We start from the raw sequence: 24,748 nt of genomic DNA, 5'->3' as shown, positions 1-24,748 counted from the left end.
CCAGATGGCTCATGATCAGCCAGATGGCTCATGGATGGCTCATGATTAGCCAGATGGCTAACAAGCTTCAATTACAACCATACTCTACATGCAGGTACTTTACCTAGTATACTGGTCATTGCTGACCCATGGCACAGTTGCTGCTCTACTTGTCCTGTGCTCCAGAAGAAGAAACATTTTGTTTGTCACCAAAAAGCCACACAGATCGTGCTGCAACCAGAAACTGACCAATAAAATCAAACCAGTGATACTTTGAGATGATGATAGACTACTTGAACAATGTTGAGAGTGGATAATATTATCATGGCATACGAAGAACCCTACGAACTGCTGCAATGAAAAATTCCGTGATTTTAAGATATTTGTATCCCATCCAAAAACAGCTTATAGCTGTAAAAAAAGTGCGCGTCCAAGTAAAGCAGAGTTAACTGCGACAAAAAGTAATGATATCATAATGCGGCCATGTGCGAGGTGTGCAAGTTGTAAAATTAATATTAGCTAATCAGATAATACAATGTTATTGTTAAAGTGTTAATGAGAACTATGTGATGCTGCTATTTTTAAGTGTGTGAGCATCTTCATAAATGCCACACAAATTTAATTCTCAATAAAGCAATGTGTATAGATTCTCTGATAGCAATAAATAGTTTGAGTTTGGCCACCTTTCCTTTGTTCGTAGCATTGCCGTATACAGGAAAGACGGCCAAACTCAAACTATTTATTGCTATCAGAGAATCTATACACATTGCTTTATTGAGAATTAAATTTGTGTGGCATTTATGAAGATGCTCACACACTTAAAAATAGCAGGATCACATAGTTCTCATTAACACTTTAACAATAACATTGTATTATCTGATTAGCTAATATTAATTTTACAACTTGCACACCTCGCACATGGCCGCATTATGATATCATTACTTTTTGTCGCAGTTAACTCTGCTTTACTTGGACGCGCACTTTTTTTACAGCTATAAGCTGTTTTTGGATGGGATTTCAATACTTTTTGTTAGAAAAAGCAATGCACTGTTGATAACAGTAGGTGAGTTTCCATGGTTTTGACAGAAACCCCAGATTACAGTGACAGAATATTAAAATATAACTGTAATTTTAGTGGCCAGGGCCGCCCACATGGGGGGGGGGGGGGGGTAACTGGGGTATTTTTCCCCCTGCCCCAGCCCGAAAGGGGCCCCTTGAATACCTGTTTAAAGAAAGATCGATATACTCTAATAGAGCAGTCAGTATCTAGACCCTTCCTTGCCACTGGACCCCTCTTTAACTCTTTTCCCTGGGCTCTCTAATTTCTCTGGACGGCCCTGTTAGTGGCATGCAACTGCAGTCAACTAACACCCATTTTAACTAGTAAACCCTTAATAACACTTTGCCTTTCATCTTGTACTGCATTAAAACGATCAAGATACTCTATTAGAGCAGTCACAAAACAGCTGTAACACAGCAATCAATATTTAGCATAGTTACAAGTTCTGCTTAGCATCGGATTGTATAGTTTAAATTACTAGCTACTTACAGACTTTACAATATAAAATATGGCACTTGTAGAAATGTGACTGTTCTATTAGAGTATCTCGATCTACTTCAAGCATTGACTAATTCAAGCAAAGAAGTTATGCCCTTGCCAAGAGATCTTGTGAAATGAAATGAGAATAGTAAAGAAAAGGCAAGTATGTACAGAGACAATAGAAGGGCGCGTAATTATGTCCTGTTGTAAATAAACGCCTTTAAATTTTATATTACTAGCTACTAAATAAGCGTACCAGAATAGGCTTGAGGCTGTTGTCTCCATGGTTGTCTCATTACTTGTCTTTTCGTGTTGAAGGGATTTAGTCACAATTGGTGAGTTTAACTATACATGTATTTGTGTTGTAAAACTTAATTGTAAAAAGGCGATTAGCACATATCATGATAAACATGTATTTGTCACAGTAGAGTCTCTCACGATTATTAATACGAGACATTGGACCAGGGTAAAAAATTTACTGTTATATTTAGAGGTTGTAGCGTTTGTATATCTTAGTATCTTAATAAATAGTTCTCCATGATCACTAATCACTAATAGTACAGTGAAAACTGGTCATTATTCAGGCCATAGGGACAAAAATTTTCTGACCTAGCTTTTTAAAGAGGTAGCTGCATTTTGCGGCCTTAAAAAAGGTAAGAAACATGCTGTTCTAACTGGCTATAGAGATGGATTTAGTGTGTGACAGCGTATGAGACAGTGAGTGCTGGCAGCCAATCTGTTAGAGCACCAAAGGCACTGCTTCAGACTTAGGCAGTTGGCTGTCAGCCCAAAGTGTAAAAGTTTCACTATTGGTCCTTATAAGCTCCTGATGAAGAAAGTGATGAAGTCATTATCCATAGGATATATTTTTCAGAGTATCTATTTCAGTTCTACAATATAGTAGCCAAGCATAAGATGAACATTCCGGTGGTTTAGTGGTGACCACAACACTGCCTGAGGTAAACTGTGGTGAGATTTGAGACTACTGGAAGCCCTGGAATGCCTTCAACACATGAAATACCAAATATCTAATGCCTGGCTTTTATCCACAGTGGACCTGTCTTGGTGGCCACTTGTACAGAAGGAAAACAGCTGCCACACAGTCTTTCGAGCGAACAGCTAGTTTCCACACCTCTTAATTATCAATTTGTAAAATCTTGAGCAAAATTGTGTGTGCGAGTAAGTGTGATGTTGTGCATCGGCAGTGCCGTTTATATGGTTGCTGCCTAGCATTGACACATCACGAGTATTGAAGTCACAATGTGTTACTGTATCATCCATCTAAATACAATCTCTGAATGTGCCATTTAGTGTAGAGAACAATCTTCCACAAGAAGTGACCTGCAGGTTTCAGTGTATATTGTTAACCTTTAATATTGTTCACCATTGTGATTGTGAACTGTATGTACAGTGAAACCTCACTTAGTGGCCACCTCTGTAATAAGACCACCTCATTATATTGGCCACCTCTAGTAGATCCCAAATATAGCTAAGCAGTACTTTATGACCTCATTAATAAGGCCACCTTGTTATTCAGGCCAAATTTTGTGGTTCCACAGCTGGCCATATTAATGAGGTTTCATTGTACTTATGTGAATTTTTATTTTTCGTAACTTTTCTTCAGGTTTACTGATGGGCACTATGAAGCATTGTTGACTGGTCCATACATAATGTGGTGACTTGAAATGCTAAAACAGTACGTAGCATGTCTTGTATGTACATGTAACGTGTTGTAATGTGTCCACACATCCACACATCTTAGAAATAAATATAGTTGTATTCTCTATACTCAGTTCCATTGTGCCACTGGGTCATAAGTGGGTTGAATATGGATCATCTAGGACATTTGAGTCACATTTTGTCCTGGCCAAGTGGATCTCATCCACTGACAGAATATACAGGATCAGATCACGTGTATAAATTACGGTGGAACTTGTTTATTGCCACCTTCACTCAATAAGCAGGTAATAGTGTATAAATTCTCAATTGGAATTGACTTTTCAAGAGAGGTTGTCTTTCTATACTGGTGGCCATTAAGACAGGTTGTACTGATAGAGTGTACATACTAGAGATGCAATAATATCCTCCACTTAGTGTCGTTTGATAGTGATGCAATGGAGACTATGTATTGTTGCATTTAAATACTATACTATTATATTGCAACTCTAGCACGTATTTATAACAGGAATGTTTGTTAACTGTTTAGACATACTGGAGCGACACCCACTCATCTGGATTCTACAAATGGAGTCATATTAACTTGTCATCGTACCTATTTGTTACTCCCATTGTGCTTGGATGAATATAGTAGCTACATGCCGTCATGTGAGACTTGCTACCATGGCGGGCCACTGGAAAACATTTTCATAGCAGTTATATTACAGTCATTATTGTACAATTCTTACATTATTGTTGTGAAAAGTGTTTGGTATTCATGTGTCCTCTGTATGTTGTAATTACATGTGTAATTTTTGTGTGGGGGTGTTATAATGCAATAATGCACGGTGACAATTGGCTAGCTACATGTGCTAATTACTCGCAGCTTGTATCAACAACTGGTAACCGCAGTTGTACTCTGTGTCATTCTTTAAGCCGCGCCCTTAGAGGACAAATTATGTCACGGTGGGGGCGACTAAATTCAAATTTAAAAACGAACGATGGTATGCAGCACCATAGATTATATCTGTGGACTATAATCTATGGCAGCACACTTCTTTGTGGCTATATGCACTGATTAACTACATAGAGCGCCAGTTCATCAATACCCAGTGACCGCAGTTGTGCTCTGCGTCATTCTTTAAATTCCGTGTAAAATTCTTATTATAAGAGAACAAATGACGTGGGGGCGACTAAATTCAAATTTCAAACTAGCCATTCTCGAAAACAAATGTTTCAATCTGAACGAAACTTTCAGAACAGTTTAAAGATACATTGCCCTACATGCCAAGCGAGTATTGCGGAAAACAACAATCTGGGATTTGTATTTGGCCTCTAGGTCGACTGAGGACGACTGAAACTTCGTTTGGTGCTGAAATTACGACGGTAGGGTAATCATGCATGGTGAAATCGATGATGTGAATCTTGAGGCGATTGAGTGAATACTGAAGCGATAACAGGGCAATCAATGTTTGGAATGCACAAAGGAACGCAAGGCATACACCTGCGGTTGCATCTAACCGCATGCGATAAAAAAAAAAAATTAAATAAAAAATGAAACTTCCCCTTTGATGTCGGCAATCTCGATCACGAAACAATCGGCATGGATTTGCTTCACTGCTTGTGTGGTAGTTACTAGTGACACGATGAGTTCAACTCTAGAGTTTCAGAGGGATAGCGTAAGTGGCGGGTGAGTTACAGGACAGCCGAATTTGACAACGTTCGTTCCTGTAAAATCCTCACGTAGTGGTCACATCATTTATTGTCTGCGGCGCGCGTTTCTGCTTTACTGGCCGCGCGACTCACTACCGTGAGTCTTGATAGTTTTCTACCAGAAGAAAGTGACAAACTTGGCTGCCATGCTGACGTTATTCAAGCCTAACACATGACAATAGTTAGGTGGCTAAGCCTGATGGGAGGATATCAAATTTTCGCTTTGCGGACCCTACCATTGGCGAGCTACAACACACTAAATACCTAAAACCGGCATTTCCTGATTCTTTAAAATAGGTGATAAGCCCGGTTTTCCCAGACTGGGTCACATATAATCTGCTTTGTTTTACTCTGTTTAATAAAGTTAAAAAATAAAAAAACATGCTACGCATTTCCAACTCGACGGAAACGAAAATGATCGAATTGTATGTAATTCCAGATTTCTAAATATTTAATGGATTTCTAATTGAATTTCTCAGGTAGTGTACGAACTTGAAGTCCCAAGGCCTCGAGTTTGTCAGTAGGTGCATGGCACTAGTTACAGTGCGCACTTCATATGAGTAGCACAAGCAACAATACAGTGTACAAGTTAGTGAGTTACTAGTAAACAGCCACCTACCTCGTCATGAATACAAGCCGGACTCTGACTGATAGCTTCCTCTCCACGAAGTGGACCAAGTCCGATAGCAACAATCAACAACTACAGGAAACATAAATGCATTAGTATCATACACCAGCCCGTCCATGCACAGCTACATACGTAGCCGCTACAGCATAGATAATCTATGGTTACAGTACATACGTTTTATCGATGATGAGTTACATGGATGGGTGTGTCCGACAATGAACCATGCATATGCTTATCAGTACAGAGTGCTAGCCACAGGTACTGATTATTAATTTTTATCACTTAGCTTACCTGTAACAAAACTTTCACAGTTGCCATAATCTACGCACTACTCTTTCACTCAACTTCTCTGCCAAAGCCCGGGCTCAGTCGCTAGTCTACTCCGGAAATTGGGTGGCCTTTAATTGAAATCATGGTCACGTAGGAGGAATTGAGGGATTTTTTCCCTTTCGCCCATTTGCATATTGCTAGATTTAGTAAAATGCAATAACGCATTTATCTAATTTGTCAAAACGACCAGTGGCACCAAAAGGCATACATAGCTCGAGGGGTCACCAACTGATTCGAAATCTCGTACACCTTCAGTGAAATCCTGCCTGAAATATGAAATCTTATGTTGTTATCGTGATTCTGATTCTATACTCGTTCTGGTACCATAGCTTACACTCAACTGCATGCTACAGTAAGAATGAAATCCGATGTTCCGCTTCGCTTTGGATTTGTATTAATCAAGTTGTGGAAGCCACACAAAACTAGGAGCTGTGGGAAAGAAGCCGTACAAAACCAGGAGATCTATAGAATCCATGCAAACTGTTCAAAAGTAAGAATGAAATTCGATGTTCCGCTCCGTTTCGGATTTGTATTAAGCGAGTTGTGGAAGCCAAACAAAACCAGGAGTTGTGGGAAGAAGCAACACAAAACCAGGAGAGAATCCATGCTAACTGTTCAAAAGTAAGAATGAAATCCAATGTTCCGCTCCGTCTCGGATTTGTATTAAGCGAGTTGTGGAAGCCAAACAAAACCAGGAGTTGTGGGAAGAAGCCACACTAAACCAGGAGAGAATCCATGCTAACTGCTCAAAAGTAAGAATGAAATCCGATATCCCGCTCCGTTTCGGATTTGTATTAAGCGAGTTGTGGAAGCCAAACAAAACCAGGAGTTGTGGGAAGAAGCCACACTAAACCAGGAGAGAATCCATGCTAACTGCTCAAAAGTAAGAATGAAATCTAATATCCCACTCCGTTTTGGAATTGTATTAAGCGAGTTGTGGAAGCCAAACAAAACCAGGAGCTGTGGGAAAGAAGCCGCACAAAACCATGCAGGAGAGAATCCATGCTAACTGTTCAAAAGTAAGAATTAAATCTATTGTTCCGCTTCGCTTCGGATTTGTATTAAGCGAGTTGTGGAAACCAAACAAAACCAGGAGCTGGGGCAAAGAAGCCATGCAAACTGCTCCTGCACATAAGTAAGAATGAAATCCGATGATCCACTCCGCTTCGGATTTACTTAGCAAACTACAAACTTACTTAACAACACAAACTTCATAAACTTAGCAACACACCAACTACAAAAGCAACTTAAGCATACAGATGCTCCTGGTTTTGTGGGTTTCACACCAGATAGAACTTTGCCGGACAGTTGCTCCTGGTTTTGCACAGGATTTATCCTGAATGATTGGCGTTTTTCCTGGTTTATAGGGCTTCAGCTGCAAGTTGCTCCTAGTTTTGTAGGGTTTCGTTTAATAGTTATGCCTTGGCTTTACTCCTGGTTTTATATGGCTTCGCAATTCCTCTCAATTTTGTGAGGCTTTGCTCCTGCACGCCTGCTGAACTTCTGTTTCTTTCTCCCACTATTTTTTGGTGATTTCAGAACTTATCACTCTACACTAACCTGTAATTTTGAAATCAAATTTTGCAGCTCTCGTTCGATTTTTTGAAATCCGTGAAATCTTGAGAAATTTGTTCAAGATTTTGAAATCCGTACCCCTTTTTCGTGAGTTAGTGACCCCTCGATATAGCTAGTCTGTACAAGGGTGCTTCCCTCAACATACATGCATAACAAGACACAGAACAGAAACAGTACAAAACATAAGTATAACCACTGTGCAAAAAAATTGTTATACTCAAGTATACACAGTGTGTATAATTCAATTATACATGTGGTATACTCAGACATGTATGAATATGATATACTTATTATGTATATGTTGTGTATAACCACTTGGATAATATACACCAGTGTGTATAGCATAAGTGTGCTAATGATACAATTATACACATGGCGTAGACTACATGTGCACATATGGTCATGATATACACAATGGAGTATACCTTATCTGAGTTGCATGTAGCAATTAGCAAGTTCAGCTATTTTGCAGCCATAGCTATATGTACATTATTTGATGGCTGTGGTCTATAACAATCACTAATCTTAATACTTTGCCACCAACCTGTCCAACTCAATTATTTGAGAAGCCATATGAGCCAACGGGAAATTCTCTTCCTTTACAAATAAGTGATGGGTAAGCATCACAAACGAAATTGTTAGTTTTGTATGATTTATTTAACAATTGTATGAAATATTTACACTGTTTACTATTAATGCTGTTTATATAGTTTATTTATGAAGCCATGCAACTTAATTTGATAAACCACCCAACTGCTCCAGTACGTCACTACCTTTCTATACTACAATTATTATAAATTCTCTATCACTTGATAAAATCAAATCATACATACTATATACATAATATAATAATCATGCGTACTATGCATATAAACATTCAAGACACTGTCACAATTTCCATGATGATAAGAGGTCCGAGCTGCATGATAATCCACCCACGTTCACAAATGGAATTCTATAAATTGAAGGATAAAATGGACTAGACGAAACATGAGAGAGAACTCACTATTTATCCACTCATACTCAATATGGTAGATGCATATGGATGCATTGTAGAAATACTAAAGGCCACAGTATATAAAAATATTGATTGCATGAGTACCTATACTGTAAAAAACAAAACAAACAAACAAGCAAGCAAACACTGCAGTACACCACATGATACCTGTCTCAATGGTAAGACTACATTTCAACAGCCCCTATAAATTCAAACAGCATGAAATGAAATGTAACAGTATAAATGACTAACTTATGAGCATATACCATACTCATTGTGCTCTGTAGTTGCAATGGTACAGTAGATATTACGAAACAAGGCTTGACCATTGCAAACATGTAGCATACAATGCATTTAGAATGCATTTAAAAGCAAACGACGTGATTGCAATAGACAACCCTAAGTGATCATGAGTATCTTCAACAAGCACTAATAAAAAAAAGCAACAAATACACTGTACTGTAAATTTCAGGAATATGCTTGTATGCGAGTGTGTATGTACATGTGCGTGTACGTGCTCGTGTTGTGCATGTGTGTGTGTGTATGCATGCGCGCGTGCGTGCATGCGTACGTGTATGTATGTGCGCACATGTAACAATTTTTCTTCCCACATCTTGTCACATGTGTATATATTGCGTGTGTGTGTGCATGTGTGTATGTGAGAGTGTCTGTGTGCGTGACACTGTGGGTTGTGCAATGCAAACACGACATACCACTACACACACAAACACACTAGAACAATCAGTCCTAGGAAAAGAACTATGGACAATCTTATCTTCATCACCGACAGCAGCCTGTATGAAACACAATAGAGGTATAGCAGTGTGTATGACACATACACTATGTGTAAGTATTTACATACGTATCACGAACAGTCGCCCAGTATATCACAAAAGCCTACCCTGTATGCACTGAGTCCACACCTTTACCTCTTAATAATGGTTCAACTTGCAGTTCCTTAAACTTGACCATCCACACTATTACACTAACAATAATGATTTACAAATAAAAGTATCACTTTATAAATCGGTACAATGTTTGCTAGAGAAAAACTCCAAAGAGAGGGTAAAACATGCAAGTATAAGGGGACTTACCATCGTGCACATACTGGGTGATTGGAGCAATCTGGATCATCCTGCAAAAATGCATGATATGGAACCCAACCTCTGATTGATTTGCCGTGTTCTCTCGTTCAGTAGATGAATGTGTCTTTCACCATCATTTGACTTTGGCCTGCGCCTCTCATACTAATCAACACCACGAAATATGAGTAACACCTCCCATGTTTTGTGTGTGTGTGTGTGTAGTGTAGTGTATGTGTGTGTGCACTACAAATGGCAGCCCAGCCCTACTACCATAACTATCACCTCCCAGTGAATGACAACTGGGGTGCTTATGCACCACTCAGACACCCAAGTGAATTCCTAATAGTGCACACTTGTATTTATACCCATAAGTAATTTTCCTTTTAAGTACATTACATCCTTCGCTTTGTGAAACATACAAGATCAACTATGTAGCAAAGAGCTTTAGAAAGCTGACGGCTTTACATACAGTGTATGTACTGTGTGTGCACAGATTATTATTTGTTTTAAAAATTCTAGTCGTTTACTTTATTTTGACTCTACATGTTTCACTTGCACAGAGTTACAAATGAGAATAAACGGTTTTGCTCATGTTTGTTTAGTTTATACTCAATACACACGTATATAGCATATAATATACTCACCAGCATTAATGGGTAATTGATAATCTCTCAAGTGACAAGCAGCACGTCTAGGATGGGCATACTAACTGACCAATCCACTAAAGCACTGGTACTTCATCATTTTGAATATCATAATGTATTCCAACTTATGTACATCAGTGCTTACATATAATCATGGCTCCCACAACACAGCTCTGCATACACACACACATGTAAATTTTGCAATCTGGGAAAAGATTAAGCACACGTAGTCCACATGCATGTAGCAAACGTTAAGTTCAGTCAAATACTAATCAAGACACTTTTAGTTTTAATCCATGGTCCCATTTGTAGTGTACACTCATGAATATAGAAACTCATCATAATATGTAATATTACAATTGCACATCACTAAAAGTTACACAGCGGACATACAAAATGACACAGTGAAATGACCAACATGACAAAGTGGGACCGTCACACTCAAGCACTTACAACCATCATTAATGAATGCATTTCTGGGGAGGTAGGATTATTAGTGGAGGGCTGTTTAATGGCTACACCATCACTGTAATGATCCCACTAGCCTTATCTCAACTATAGAGCCTTCTATTATTTTGTATGCCCAATGTGTCATAGTACATCACAGTGTGTATGCTTCAGCATAAAGCGTTTGCATATCCATGGTAACGTAATCGACGCCATGTTCTTGTACCAAGCTGGGACTTCTATCAGCTGAATCGGGCCAGAAACTAAGTCAATAAGTGAGTGATTTAGGTGTAAGTGACAGGAATGCTATTTAGAAAAGTTACCAGGTATAGGAGATCCGTCCTAAATGGAACCAGTAAAGGCAGACCACTTAATTGACTTTTGACAATAAATATGTTACATTCGAACTTCATGTGTAAAACCAACCAGAGTTAAGTGGTTTGGTTTTGCTAGCTACTTTTCCAAACTGAGTGGTAAGCTAGAATGCGTTTGGTATGGGACATTGATGGAGCTCTGGCTGAAGTTGAACGTTGCTGTATGGTTCTGTGGTGGTGGATATAATCCTGTACTACAGATTGTGTTGTTCTAGCCAGTTTGGAGTCGTGAATTGCCTGTAACTTGGCCTAATAGATCAATATACGTTTCCCTTCCCTACAAAACTGCCCTTTTGGGATTCAGTACAGATCTCCTAGGCCTGGTACCTTTTTAAAATATCATTCCTGTTATCTACACCTAAATCACTTACTTATTGACTTAGTTTCTGGCCCAATTCAGCTGATAGAAGTTTCAGCTTGGTACAAGAACATGGCCTTAATTACGTTACCATGGATATGTAAATGCTCTATGGGTATTCTTAACTTCAAGGAACGGCACTACATGGTGGTGATACACAGACACTCACTGTAGGTAGATCTGCAACCAAAGTCTAAGTCAAAGGTCAAGGCCACCAAATTCGTACTAAGTCAACGGTCAAGAGTGAAAATTTCCAACCCACAATTGAAAAGTACTTAGTGAAATATCGTTGCTAAAGTCACCAGTCAAAGATTGAAAGACTATTAGTTACAGGTCATAGCAAAATTTTGGGTGGGTCAAGACTTTAACTGCGGTTGCAGATCGACCTACAGTGAGTATATGTGTGACACCCCCTTGCACTATAATGCATCTATCAATGTAATGCCCGACTACCACAGATACAGGCTGAGGGTGGGGGAAGGTTGGGGATGATGGGGGAATCAATCGCCAAATTTCCATGGGGGGTTGTCTTCACTAAGAAATTTACTGAAACAAAGGCATGTGTTTTAGAAAGGAGTTACTCAGATGCTAGCTAACTACTAGAATCCACTTGTACTCACTCATAACCTGAATCTCTTGGCTAACACCTGAACGCCACATTATCATGCAAATCCCCTCCAAGCCACACTATCCCCAGGGTTTGCTAGTCGAGGCTTAGTCAGGGTTTGTATGACTAATACTTCCCCAGTAGGTGAGGAATAGTAATCTTCTGTGATGCAAATCCCCACCTTCCCCCACCTTAGCCCATATCCCTGTAGTCTCGTGTGGCCAGACCACTTTTTTCCATATATTGGGTGGGAAAAAAAGGGTCTGGTGCAACTCCAATAGCTGTTTACTTCTGAAGACTCTAAGGACACTAATTGAATAACATTGACTGCAAAAGAGGCATCATAACATCAGTAAAACAATGAAATATTCGTACACTCCTGTTGTGGTTGTGAGTCTTGCTACACAATGAGGATGAACTTTCAAGACGCTATGAAAGAGATATCAGAGCAAATTAAGAATCATTTAAAGGATAAACAGATCGAAGCCATCTCGAGTTTACTTACTAATGTCATTGGCGCCTCCTTTGCGGCCAATGCTATTCAATTAGCGTCCCCAAAGTCTGGGAACGGCTCAGAAGTAAACAGCTACTGGAGTTGCATCAGACTCTTTTTTCCCCACCCAATACATGGAAAAAACGCGACACTAGTATCCCTGGTAGTCACGGAATTACATTGATAGGTGCAGAACAACATATCCACTCACCTAGCGAAATGTCATTAACACCACCCTCACACGCCTCCTTTGTGGACAATGTTATTCAATTAACGTCCCCAGATTCTGGGAACGGCTCAGAAGTAAACAGCTACTGGAGTTGCACCAGACTCTTTTCTCCCCACCCAAACACGCGACACTAGTATCCCTGGTAGTCAAGGATTACATTGATAGGTGCATTAACAACATATCCACTCACCTAGCGAAATATCAGTAACACCACCCTCACAAGACTACTGGCTGTTCAGTTGTGACATATTAGGGCAACGAGTTCTTTGATGTCGAGACGCTTAAACTCTAAATAATGATCACTAAGCAAAGAAGGAAAACATCAATGACACGCACGCTCGAGAGAAACAGACCTGCCTTAACTTCGATGGAAATTCTGTACGAGGCGAGGAAAGACGGGACTGAACCAGGGGCAGACTCCTGGAGACAAAAGTAAACATATACACTTGAATCAATTAACTAAGTGCTCGAATTTATAAACACACTAGCTACTACCGGATGCGGTTAGATCATTCTGGACCATTGGGTGAAGACTCAACAGTTTGAGCAGCAAGTGATTAGATTGTGTGGAGTCTGGTGGTTTATTTCGTCGATATGTTTCATCGCGCATTGTTCTGGGATGTGGCGGGTAGGGGGGCACCTTTACAGGTGCACTTCCAGAAGTAATTGATTATTTATTAACCTCCTGTTCTGGGATAAAGATAGCTGTTCTTCCGATAGCCATTCTTCCACACAGGTGAACGACTATGTTCAATTCTAGTGGTGTTAATGTTATTGTTTTAGGTGTACGTTAGCTGGTAAGGCTCGTGTAGCTGTGCCTGTCAAGCTGTATTCTCTGTTCACTTGGCTAGAGACAGGGGTCGTGTGTCACTTGCTGTGGTGTGAGTGTACATCAATTTGTACCTGTGCTTGTTGAAGTTGTTTTAATTTAGATTTTGCTTGGAGTACAATAGCAATTATGAGACATTTGAAAGGTGTGTTTGTTCACTTCTTGTCTAAACTTAACTGTCAGCTAGAAATGCTGTCATCAATTTGGCACATTGCTGATAGGTAAGTAGTTGCACTATGTTCTTGTCAGTTATAATTACTTGATTAAATCATTTTTTCATCCCAGTAATAGTGGAATGTCAGACATAAAAATGGCTGCTATAGTAGGGGACTCTCATGCGAGCTCTCATGACTTTTGTGTAGGCAACTATCGGACGAAGATTTTGAATGGCCATATTTCAGTCAAGAACAAAGATGTCGAGGTATACCCAGCAGGTATGGTTATATATTAACTGAAAGAAGAGGGATCTAATGTTGTTTTGAAAATCAACTGAAAACCGCTAGTTCGTAGTTATTGTAATGCCTTATAATCATACTTGGTAGTTAGTGCTCGATATCTTCACTTTTACCTGAGATATGACCATTCAAAGTCTTCTTCCGATAGTTGCCCATACAAAAGTCATGAAAGTGCCCCTACTATGGCGGCCTATTTATGTTTGTGACGTGATTTGGATAAGGCTCATTACAACCGTAAGGCCTGTACTTTGCAGGTATGTTTAATGTGGAATTACTGACTGTTAAAAAATTAATCTTGTAGGACTGGTTGGTACAATCAGTAGATGTACAGGCATACAGTGTTGATCAAGTCAGTCTTTGATCTAACTGTGTTTGTGTAACCAACAGGTATAGTGGGCTTACATTGTCTATTTAACAATGTGCTATTTCTATTGACATTAGTATTTTGTAATTCACTGGGGTTTATAGAGATGTAAACTCCAAAGAAGAACACACACATGTACTGGGGAATATACCAGATTCAATGGTGAGACCACAAATAAAACAACATTTGAATTAACTGTGAATGACGATAGCTTATTTCAGCAAGTTATTCAAATGTGCAGACTCTGGTAGTTCATTTCATCTTGCATTGTTCTAGGATGTTGCTAGTCATAGGAACACTTTTACAGGAGCACTTCCACATGTGAGTCTGTCGATTCTTTGATATAGGGGTATACTAAATCTTATTGTTTACTAGGTGTGTGTTTTAAACGGCAGATGATGCATTTCAGATGGCTAGAAATGCTGGCATCACTTTGCCACATTGTGGATAGATAAGCAGTTGTACTACATGTTCTTGTCAGTTTTAATGTCCAATCATTTTTAATTCCAGGAATAAGTGACAGTGGAACTGCCACTGCTTATTACGACTGTACGGCACATCAATATTTTTGCAGGTATGTATTAATGTTGAATTACTGACTGTTAAGTTTCATCTTGTAGGGTTGGCTAGTAGAATCAATCCCACTGATACTTCATGTTTAGATGTACAGGCACATGATCACAATTGAGTCAGCCTTTCATCTAAATGTGTTTATGTAGTGAACAGGTATAGTGGCTTTGCACAGTTGTCTAATTATTATAATTGTGCCTTTTCTAGGAAGAGGAATATGTCCGTACTGTACACCTGGTCAATATAATTGTTTTCAGTGGTGATATAGCAAGAGAGCATGCGAATCATTGTCAAGTGATCTCTTTCATTGTTTGATGATGAGACCTATATAGAGGAAAGAAGAACAACGTAGCTGTAGCTATCCAAGAAATGTGAACACTGTACTGAACACATGCAACAATGTTTATTTAATGTTGTATAAAATATTTTAATTAAATTTTTAAAAACCTCTAATCTTATAATAGCAGAAATATGCATCAGTTATACTCAGCTGTTACACCACAATTATACAATGGCCTGTATATCTAAGTATGTATATCTTATATATACACACATTATACTTATGTAAACAGAGGTTATACACATGGTTAACCAGTAGTGTATGAGTCAATTATACTCATAATTATACATAGTATTGTAAATGGTATCTATACACAGGTGCAACCATGGTGTATAACAGATGTGCCACACATGTGTACTCTTAGCGTATATCATAATCATACATCAGTTATACACCTAAGTATTTCAAACTTTTTGCATGGTGAACACAATTACAAGAAATACTAAACACAAAACAGACGATAAAGGGCACGATGAAAAGAGTTCACAGATTTGATACTCAGTATATAATAGACACATTGTTCCACAGGACTACACTATTCACAAAAAAACAATAACTGGTAGCTGTTGATGGTAGATTGTAAAGGTGCAGTTGTTAGATCATGAGCTCTTGTAGGAGACGTGTTATGATGGTAATAATCAGAAAAGTTCAGAGATGTTCTCTTATTGAAGATGTCATAATTATAGTGTTGATACAGATAGATAGATAGTTACGGCAATCAGTAAGTTTAGGCCAACGTAGCATATCAACACAATCATCAGAGGATTTATTCCACCTCCTAGAAGCAGGATCCCACTGGCATCCGCATGCCCATCTAGCAGCATGATGTTGTACATTTTAGAGATGTCATAATTAAGCAGTGTGTGGGCTCAGTCCACACTTGACAGGCGTACTCAAGTAAAGGTCTAATCAATGATTTGTATGCAACAGATTTTGCAGTAGTGGTGGTAGCTCCCCACAAACTGTGACGCAAAAAATTAAATGTTCTTTTGGCCTTAGCAGAAACAATTTTACAATGATAAGACCATGATAAGTTAGACTTGATATGGACCCCAAGATATTTAACAATTGAATTCCATGATCATGAGATAGAAGTGGTGTTGATTTTATACATGAAAGTGATTAATTTCTTCTTATTTGCAATTAAAAATGCTAAGCACTTCGATGCATTTAGACGAAGCTGCCATATTCAAATAGCTATAGCTGTCAGATTGTAAGTAGCAGTATTTCAGAAGATTTCAGTCTCCCATCACCATACCGAAACATGGAGCCATACCGAAACATGGAGCCAGAAAAGACTCAGCTACCGTTGTCCTCCTTTGTGCACCATTGTTTTAGAAACAACAAGTTATTGGGAAACAATGACAGCCAGTAATGACTACAAAATTTGTTTGTACCACCCTGTACTTGATGCAGAGCTGAACAGCCGGTTTGCTGGTAAGAACTTTGATTTGATGTGATCAATACAGTGTTGTAACCAGAATCTCCCTCACTTTTTAGATTCCAATTACTTGACCACACTTGCTGAAATGTATAGGTTGGACAAGGGATCACTCACTATCCATGGAGTGCAAACTTGCATTGTGTGCTTTAGATGGAAAAGAGATGGAGAGCATTAATGACGTATTTGTAGAACTTCTACCACTGAAAGCAGCTTTTCCAGTCTTGGTTAGGATGATTCAAATTGTCCTTACCATAGTAGTTAGCACAGCTGAATGTGAACAATTTTTTCTACTCTTAGGCGTACCAAAACATATTAATTTTGAGGTCTACTATGTCAGAAGAAAGATTGACAAATTTAGCTGTTCTATCCATTGAAAAAGAGCTATCACAGAATCTTTCTCTGGATAAGGTGATTGACACATTTGCATGCCTTGAAACATAATAATGGTAGGATAGAATTGATATGAACTGTAGCTAGCTAGCTAGATAGGACAATTTAGCTACTATAGATATTATTGCTAATTTAGCTGAGTCTTTTCAAGTTGAATTGCACTAGCTATATTATTCGTATAATTGTATTAGTCTGTATTTATTATGACTGACTGTTAAAATAATCACGAGGCGTGTCTATATACAGGGGATTTATTACTTCTTGCAACATTGGAGAGTGAAAAGCGTAGAGCGTGGTTATGGCTTCTTACATGTTAACTAGCCTCAAACATGTATAGTTCACTCCCAATATGGTGGTTGTTTCTGTTATCATTCCTAATATGGACTATAGAACAACATTCTTTGGTCAATTAAACAAGCCATATGACGCTTTACGCTTTTTGAATTTTACCTTCTGTGTTGCAAGAAGTAATAAACTCCCCCTAGCCACAAACATGTATAGTTCACTCCCATTATGGTGGTTGTTTATTGTTATCATTCCTAAGTAATAAATCCCCTGTATTAGGTCGAAGTTAGCTACTATTTTTAAACTTCAAACATGTGTCAGTGAGCCATAATATTCTGCACCTTGGTGCCCTCTGAATTGGTGATTAGAAGTGTATTGCTTGGAAGCTGTGATGCATATCTGATGATTTTGATAGCGTGTAGATCCTTGCCAGCGAGCTACTTAAATTTACACATAGTCATTCTGTGTACTGTGCCCGAATTTATTCAGATACAACGTGACGAGAGCCGGTAAACGCTAAACAGTATGGAGTCAGAATCGAGTCCAATACAGGCGGTAAGCCTACTCTGTGCATTATTAAGTGTGATGAGAAGGACCGAGCTAAACTATCTTACCATTATTTTTACAGAGCAAGGTGTCAATTATTACAATTGTACATATGTTGCATTCTGTCACATTTAGAAAATTTCCTCATCAAACCTCCAAAATTATTGTAATGTAAGCAGTTAAGGCAAGCTTGACATTATTATAGTTCCTATGAATAATGTTATATAAGATCATAAACTGCCAGGTTGATATAAATGCTGACAATCTTCTTATTCCAAACCCTGACAACTACAACAATAGAGAACATAATAAAAGATTTATGATACCAATGACAAGGATTGACTCTTACATATTTTCTTTTTTTCCGTCCGCTATTAAAATTGGAATTCCTTACCCCAACACATGATCAACTTGACTGAGATTGAACAATTCAAGTACAACATAGCTGGTCTAGAGACTGTTTAATTAATTAATTAGTAATTATGTATGATTGTAATTGTACTATTGTTTCCTTTGTGTACCACACTCTTTTTGAGGCCTGCACAATACAACAAACATGCAGTAATAACAATATGGCCGCATAATTGGGCAGAACATAGATGAAAACTAAGCGAAAATACTTTGCTGATTAGCTAGTATGGTATGGGCCAGGGGTGTACATTTGTAACTTTGTTATACAATTAACTATGGTTTCACACACCTGGTGCTGTCCTTTCATTTGATGCAGGGTTGTGAAAATCACTAAGAGTCCTTGCTAGAATTGTTACAAATAAATTAACAGCAGTGTGTTAAAGTAGGAAATTTACAAGCTAGCTAGAAGACATCATGACTAGGGAGATCAGCTAGCTTAACTATATTTAATTGTTTCAACTGCAAAATCTCAAATGTAAGCTTTTACACTCTTACAGGATACAGTCTAGTGGGAATCAATTCAATTGGACAATCACATTTAGATGACATAGCTATCAACTTGAAGGCATCACCAAATGGTGTGTGTGGAAAGGGAATTCCTTAAACATAATGACACAGTTAGAAGGAATATCAATAGTACCAGCCCACTTGATACTACAATAATGATAAGCAACTTAACTGTTAATGGCGGACTCAGTAGATGCTTGTCATATGACAAGTATGTGGATGAGCAAGGAGATTTTCTGAGCATGACATTGGATCAAACTCAATATAGCATTACTATAAACATCTGCCACTCCTTGCTTCACAAAATCACTTATTATGAACAACCAGTTTTATTTGCTTTCATGAATTGCAACTTAAATTATCTATTATTTGAAAATTGTACATTTTCAGAGATACAATTATGCGAGAGTAGAGATGGTGCATCACATCAAACAATTCCACCATCGATGATAGTACATATTCCTCTCATGTAAATGCAGTGGTCAGATTTGTAAGGTGTATGTTTTATTTAAACATTATTGGTAGATCTTCAACTCAAGCATTACTTGATATTTATACATACCAAACAACAGGAAACTGTGATAGCTTGTTCAGTAGCAGTGTAATCTTAGACACATGTACCTTCCATCAAAATTATGGAGTTGTGTTGAGAGCTTATAGTGACTATAATACAACAAAGATTTTATTGCTTGGAGATGTTTACATCTCATGCACTATTGATTACACTGGTTGCTTGATGTATTTCAAAAACACAGCTGTTTATATGAATGGAACCATAACCATTTTTAACAACAGGGTACAATCTCTGTTTCTGTTCTTTTCATGTACCGTAGTCATCAATGGAATTTGAAAGTCACTGCCAATTTGTGCTCCCATGTGTTTTCCCTTAAAATAAACACCAGGCATATTGAAGTAGAGGAATATACAAATATGACATTATCTGATAATGCTTATCCATCACGACTGATTACAATATCAACACAAAAATATTCCAGTCATTCTAAATCATTTTGTCCCTTCCAGTACATAGCATCTTGCAATACAGCAAATCATCCCCCACCACCCAACCATTACAAAATTATCATAAGACAAAGTATGGACAAGTATAGACATTTTAAAAACTACACGTTGTACAGATTTGACTCTAGTTATTACTACTGTAAATGGTTACCTACTGCAGTATACTATGGCTACAACCCTGGAAATGTAAATGAGAAAATCATTTGCATTCTTTTCTTTAAACCAAAGTATGACATCGAAAACATAATATGTCTGTGTTCATCAGATGGCAAATACAAATGTAGTATCTATGAGATTGGGCCTGTGTATCCTGGACAAGATTTAATGGCAAGTTTTACATTACCCTATGGAAAAGGACAATCTATGCTGCATGCTAAAATATGTTACTGTAAAGTAGCTCATCAAAATGGTCTAATATTCACATTAAGTAAAAAATGCAAAATTTTTAATTTTACAACTGCTATAAATAGAATGGATAACAAATGTGATTTGAATTTGAAAGTTACGCATCAAGACACATCTGGGTATCTTTTTCATGTACAACTTTTAGAATGTCCAGCGGGATTTTTGTTATTTGGTGGAGTTTGTGACTGTGATACACTTCTAATTAACAGTGATTTACACATAGAAACCTGTTACATTGAACAAGCAGCAATTAAACTGTGACGTCCTGCTAGCAGTTGGATATCCAGTCACAATTTGTTGAATAATACTACATAAATATTTACCCTCTACCACTTGCTATACAGATTATGTTTACCGCACTCATCAACTCTCAATTTATCTAATCCTGACTTACAGTGTCAGTTTAATAGGAGTGGTATCTTGTGTTCACAATGTCAACATGCACTTATATTTAGTATGGTATTTGGATCATCAAGGTGTATGAAGTGTACTAATGTGCATATTCTCATCACTCTCATAGTAATAGTGGCAGGTATTGTTTTAGTAGTGTTACTTTATCTTCTCAACCTCACAGTTACTAATGGAACTATCAATGGAATAATATTTTATGCTAACATTGTTAGTATCAATGAGTCTGTTTTCCTGCTAAATGATAATTTGTTTAAACCTCTTAAAGTGTTCATCTCTTTCATCAACTTAGATTTGGGTATTGAGACATGTTATTACAATGGGATGGACAATTATGCTAAGATGTGGCTACAGTTATTCTTTCCATTGTATCTGATATTGATAACTACTTTCATTATCATAGCAAGTCGTTACTCTTACAGAATACAACGGCTAACATATACTAGATCTCTTCCTGTACTAGTTACATTGCTCCTACTATCCTACACAGGTATCCTCAGAGCTGTATCAACAGTGTTGTTCTCTTATTCTACCATAACTGAACTACCAAGTGGTGATCAACAGTTAGTGTGGTCTATTGATGCCAGTGTTCCATTATTTGGAGTAAAGTTTACCATACTGTTCATCACATGTCTTGTGTTGTTCTTAATATTGATTCCTTTTAATTTGATTTTGTTGTTTATAAGATTTCTGTTGAAATTTAAAATTATTAATAGGTTTAAGCCACTGTTAGACGCATTTCACGAATCACAAGAGACAGTTACTGCAATTGGATTACAGTACAAATTGTATTTAGGAATTTGTGCTTGCATTAAAAGCAATTACACGTCTAACTGTTTCAGCTGCTTTGTTAATATTCTTTATTATGACTGGACAGGTGGATACCTACAGCAATATAAAAACAAACATTTAAATATCCAAGAATTAATTCTTTTCATGAATCTCACAATACTGTTTTGTATTCCTTATCAAGGTAATGACAGAGTGATTTACATAACTGCTAATGCTATGATCATTGTAGTTTTATTTCATTCCATTGCAATTGTGTTATATCATTTCCTCACCTACACATGTCATTGTAACGTTATAATGATGTTGCTTTACATCAAGAAGAAATTTATGTAGTTATTTTACAATATAGAGCCTTAATTGGCCCACCTTAGCCAGATGCAGGAATGAACAGAAGGCTACAATGTTATTTAAAATTATATCTCACCAAATCGATATTAATGCTGATGATTTCCTTTTTCCTAATCCTAACCTACATCACACCAGAGGCCATGATAAGAGATTTTTAACCCCAATGACTAGAATTGACTGTTATAAATTTTCTTTTTTCCCCTCTGCAATCAATATTTGGAATTCCTTACCCCAACACGTGATTGATTTAACAGAGATTGACCAATTCAAGCGCAGCCTAGCTGGACTAGTAACTGTTTAATAATTTATCAATGTGTATATATGGTCTTGTGTATAGTAAATATTGTATAATTATATAAGTTTGTTTTTCTTTTGTAATTGACAGTAGCAATTGTACCCTTTTTTGTGCACCATACTCTTTTGAGGTCTGCACAACAATCAATAATAATAGAGCCACATGAAGACCAAGAGTTGAATATTCCTGAATGTGCATATAATTACAGAGAGTATTGTGAGGGACTTGTAAGTGATGACTTTCATAACTAAATAAGACTGTCCAGTTTATCAAACAGATTATTTTAATGATTTGCGTATACATAATATTAATTACATATTGCAGCAATTGTTAATTAACTTTAAATATATATATTTTTTTGCAAAAGTGGAACAAAATTTTAATAAGCTATTTGTGAGTAAATATGCTTACTGTAATTAAAATGTCTTGGAACCTCAGTTATCTGAACTCCTGGGGATCACCTATAGTGTTCAGATACAGTAAATGAAAAGTCCACAACCCTAAGTTGTTTATAAAATCTTAAATCAATTACTAGTATTTTTTAATTTAAAAATGAAGTATGGATCTATGCAATAAAAAGTAGTGAAACAAGATGAATGATGGTATTACAGCAGAGCTCAGTGGGAAGTTTCTTCCAGACAGGATGCAATTTTGTGATGTATACCAAGTAAGGTTGGCCAGCACAGGTCACAGAACCTGTTATACGTACCTTTCTGGCACAGATGACATGAGTTAACTTTAGACGATGATTGTATCATGTGGGGAATGATCCCGTAAGTTACAAGACATAGTGTTACAAGGGTTGCATGAAGTCCATTTTGGAAAAGCTCTTGCCAAGGCCATTGCTCGAAGCTACGTTTGGTGGCCAAAGTTAGACAATGACATTGAGTGTCACTCTTATACACTGTTAGAAATTCCCCACCAGTAGCACCGTTCCATCCTTAGAACTGGTCGTCCAAATCATGGAAAAGAATCCATGTCAATTTTGCTGGTCCCTTTCAACAACATATGTTTTTCATTGTTACAGTAGTGGACTCACATTTCAAATGGCTAGAAGTCATTGAAATGAAGTCAACCAAAACTACCACTGAATTATATCGCTTATTTTCTTGTTGTGTTTCCAGAATGGCTTGTATCTGACAACAGACCACAGTTTGCAGCTGATGAGTTTCAAGCCTTCCTGAAATCCAATGGTGTGAAGCACATCCGTTGTGCCCCATATCATCCTTCTTCTAATGGGCCAGGGCAGTCAAACTTTCTGTTCAGGCATTCAAGAAAGCCATGCAAGCCAGCAGTAAGAGTGATTCACCTTTCTATCAATGCTTAATGAATTTTCTCTTAACCTACAAAACTACACCTCACTCCACAGCTACTGTAATGTTGCTCCATGTACACTGTTTCTTAAGAGAGATGTGCTCACAGCCATGTTCATCAGAGAGAACTGTTTATAACTTGTGGGACAATGAGTGATGATACACAATCTACGTCCTGGTTCCTGGAACTAGTCCTCTAACATATTTAGTTCAAGTGTCCGGAGGTCAAACTTGGAAAAGCACAAGAAGATTACAAACCTATACAACCAGTACTGAGTCATTCACGAGATATCCACAATGCAGGATACTCCTGACAAGCCATGCCACCAATATCCCAGACGAAACCATGTACCACCAGACAGACTGAGATACTGACCCTTTATAAGTATGTGATTTATTTTTGTTAGTAACTTATTCAAATCTTCCCCTTTTATTTTCCTAGTTTTGTAATTTTACTTTGTAACTTAGTGGGAAGGAGTGTGTGGTGTATGTACTATTAGGACCATATACTGTACATGTATTGTGTTGTAATTTGCATGCATGATAGTCTTGATAATGTGATTGAGTGAATATAGAGTTAACAGTGTGCTAATGTGAATCCCTTCAAATCTTTCTCCTTGGTCACAATTATTACAGTATAAACTTAATAATTTAGACTCTATTTAGGCTGTTTTGGGTGGGTAATAAATCTCATATACTCCACCTTGTTTTCTAATATACTCCATGCCTTCAGGCACAATATAACATATGCTCAAAATCTAGGTTTATCTAATCATTATGTATTTTTCATGTGCAGTGATTTAACGAGGGCACTTATTTTGTCATGTGAGAATGCATAGTTGCCATGGTGCTAGTATTATTGCAGGAAAACCAGCCACTTTTCCTGAGCCTACAGCAGAAACAGTTGTGGACAAAGTAATCTGATTGTAATGTAAAATAGAGTCTAAAGCAGTCATACAGGCACAATGTGGATTCTATGAAATTTATAAACGTTCAGACCCTTGTATTTATATATGTAGTAGTACATGTAGTAGAGCATGAGCGAACATTTTGCTCATATAACTATTAGTATAGATAATCACACACATTTGAGTGTAATTAGGGAATAATTGTATGAGTAACAGTCAAAATTGCACGAGGCAAAGCCCAGTGCAATTTTGGCTGTTACAAGTACAATTATTCCATAATTGCACGAAAATGTGTGTGATTTCCTACTAATCACAGTGACCACCCTTCATGGTTTGTAGTACACATCTATCCAGTTCTATGTGGCCATTAACTTCTACCAGGTGATTGCATCATCCTTCTTCGTATTACATCATTTGTTGTTGTATTTAAAAGGCTTCACATGTCAGCAATTCTGATTGGCTA

General features: G+C 37.6%; 2 protein-coding genes and 2 long non-coding RNA genes across 9 annotated transcripts in view; 2 read left to right on the top strand and 2 right to left on the bottom strand.

Moving 5' to 3' along the window:
• The window catches only part of LOC136264979 (uncharacterized), a gene marked incomplete in the record, with an annotated part of 63,369 nt that extends 57,438 nt beyond the window's left edge, over positions 1 to 5,931 (bottom strand). Inside the window, 2 exon segments of the mRNA XM_066059746.1 lie at positions 5,508 to 5,588; positions 5,808 to 5,931. Coding sequence (XP_065915818.1) covers positions 5,508 to 5,588; positions 5,808 to 5,834 — 108 coding nt within the window.
• A 2,280-nt stretch (positions 5,932 to 8,211) lies between these two features.
• LOC136264953 (uncharacterized) lies at positions 8,212 to 13,157 on the bottom strand. Of its 4 annotated transcripts, none has more exons than XR_010705331.1 (7): positions 13,009 to 13,157; positions 12,846 to 12,957; positions 12,638 to 12,794; positions 10,148 to 10,320; positions 8,671 to 9,665; positions 8,428 to 8,620; positions 8,212 to 8,376 (listed from the first exon to the last, which is right to left on the bottom strand). It is a non-coding gene; the product is annotated as an uncharacterized lncRNA (long non-coding RNA). The 4 variants fall into 4 exon arrangements; XR_010705332.1 differs by having other exon boundaries at positions 8,428 to 8,847; positions 9,152 to 9,665; XR_010705333.1 differs by having other exon boundaries at positions 8,428 to 9,212; positions 9,348 to 9,665.
• On the top strand, positions 12,946 to 15,326 carry LOC136264942 (uncharacterized). Of its 3 annotated transcripts, XR_010705328.1 has the most exons (12): positions 12,946 to 13,087; positions 13,144 to 13,391; positions 13,439 to 13,536; positions 13,588 to 13,629; positions 13,672 to 13,705; positions 13,770 to 14,193; positions 14,241 to 14,326; positions 14,381 to 14,465; positions 14,580 to 14,624; positions 14,679 to 14,877; positions 14,924 to 15,029; positions 15,081 to 15,326. It is a non-coding gene; the product is annotated as an uncharacterized lncRNA (long non-coding RNA). The 3 variants fall into 3 exon arrangements; XR_010705329.1 differs by lacking the exon at positions 13,672 to 13,705 and having other exon boundaries at positions 12,953 to 13,087; XR_010705327.1 differs by having other exon boundaries at positions 12,954 to 13,087; positions 13,588 to 13,705.
• Positions 15,327 to 20,235: 4,909 nt separating this feature from the next.
• LOC136264936 (uncharacterized) lies at positions 20,236 to 22,366 on the top strand. The gene is made up of 2 exons (XM_066059705.1): positions 20,236 to 21,773; positions 22,224 to 22,366. Exon 1 carries the CDS (start codon positions 20,678 to 20,680, stop codon positions 21,752 to 21,754), a length of 1,077 nt encoding a protein of 358 aa, XP_065915777.1. The 5' UTR covers positions 20,236 to 20,677; the 3' UTR covers positions 21,755 to 21,773; positions 22,224 to 22,366.
• The last annotated feature ends 2,382 nt before the right edge of the window (positions 22,367 to 24,748 follow it).

Source organism: Dysidea avara, chromosome 1, assembly GCF_963678975.1.
Source record: "Dysidea avara chromosome 1, odDysAvar1.4, whole genome shotgun sequence".
NCBI classification, from domain to species: Eukaryota; Metazoa; Porifera; class Demospongiae; order Dictyoceratida; family Dysideidae; genus Dysidea; species Dysidea avara.
Note: the sequence above shows the minus strand (reverse complement) of the source record. Positions and strands in the feature narration are given on the sequence as shown.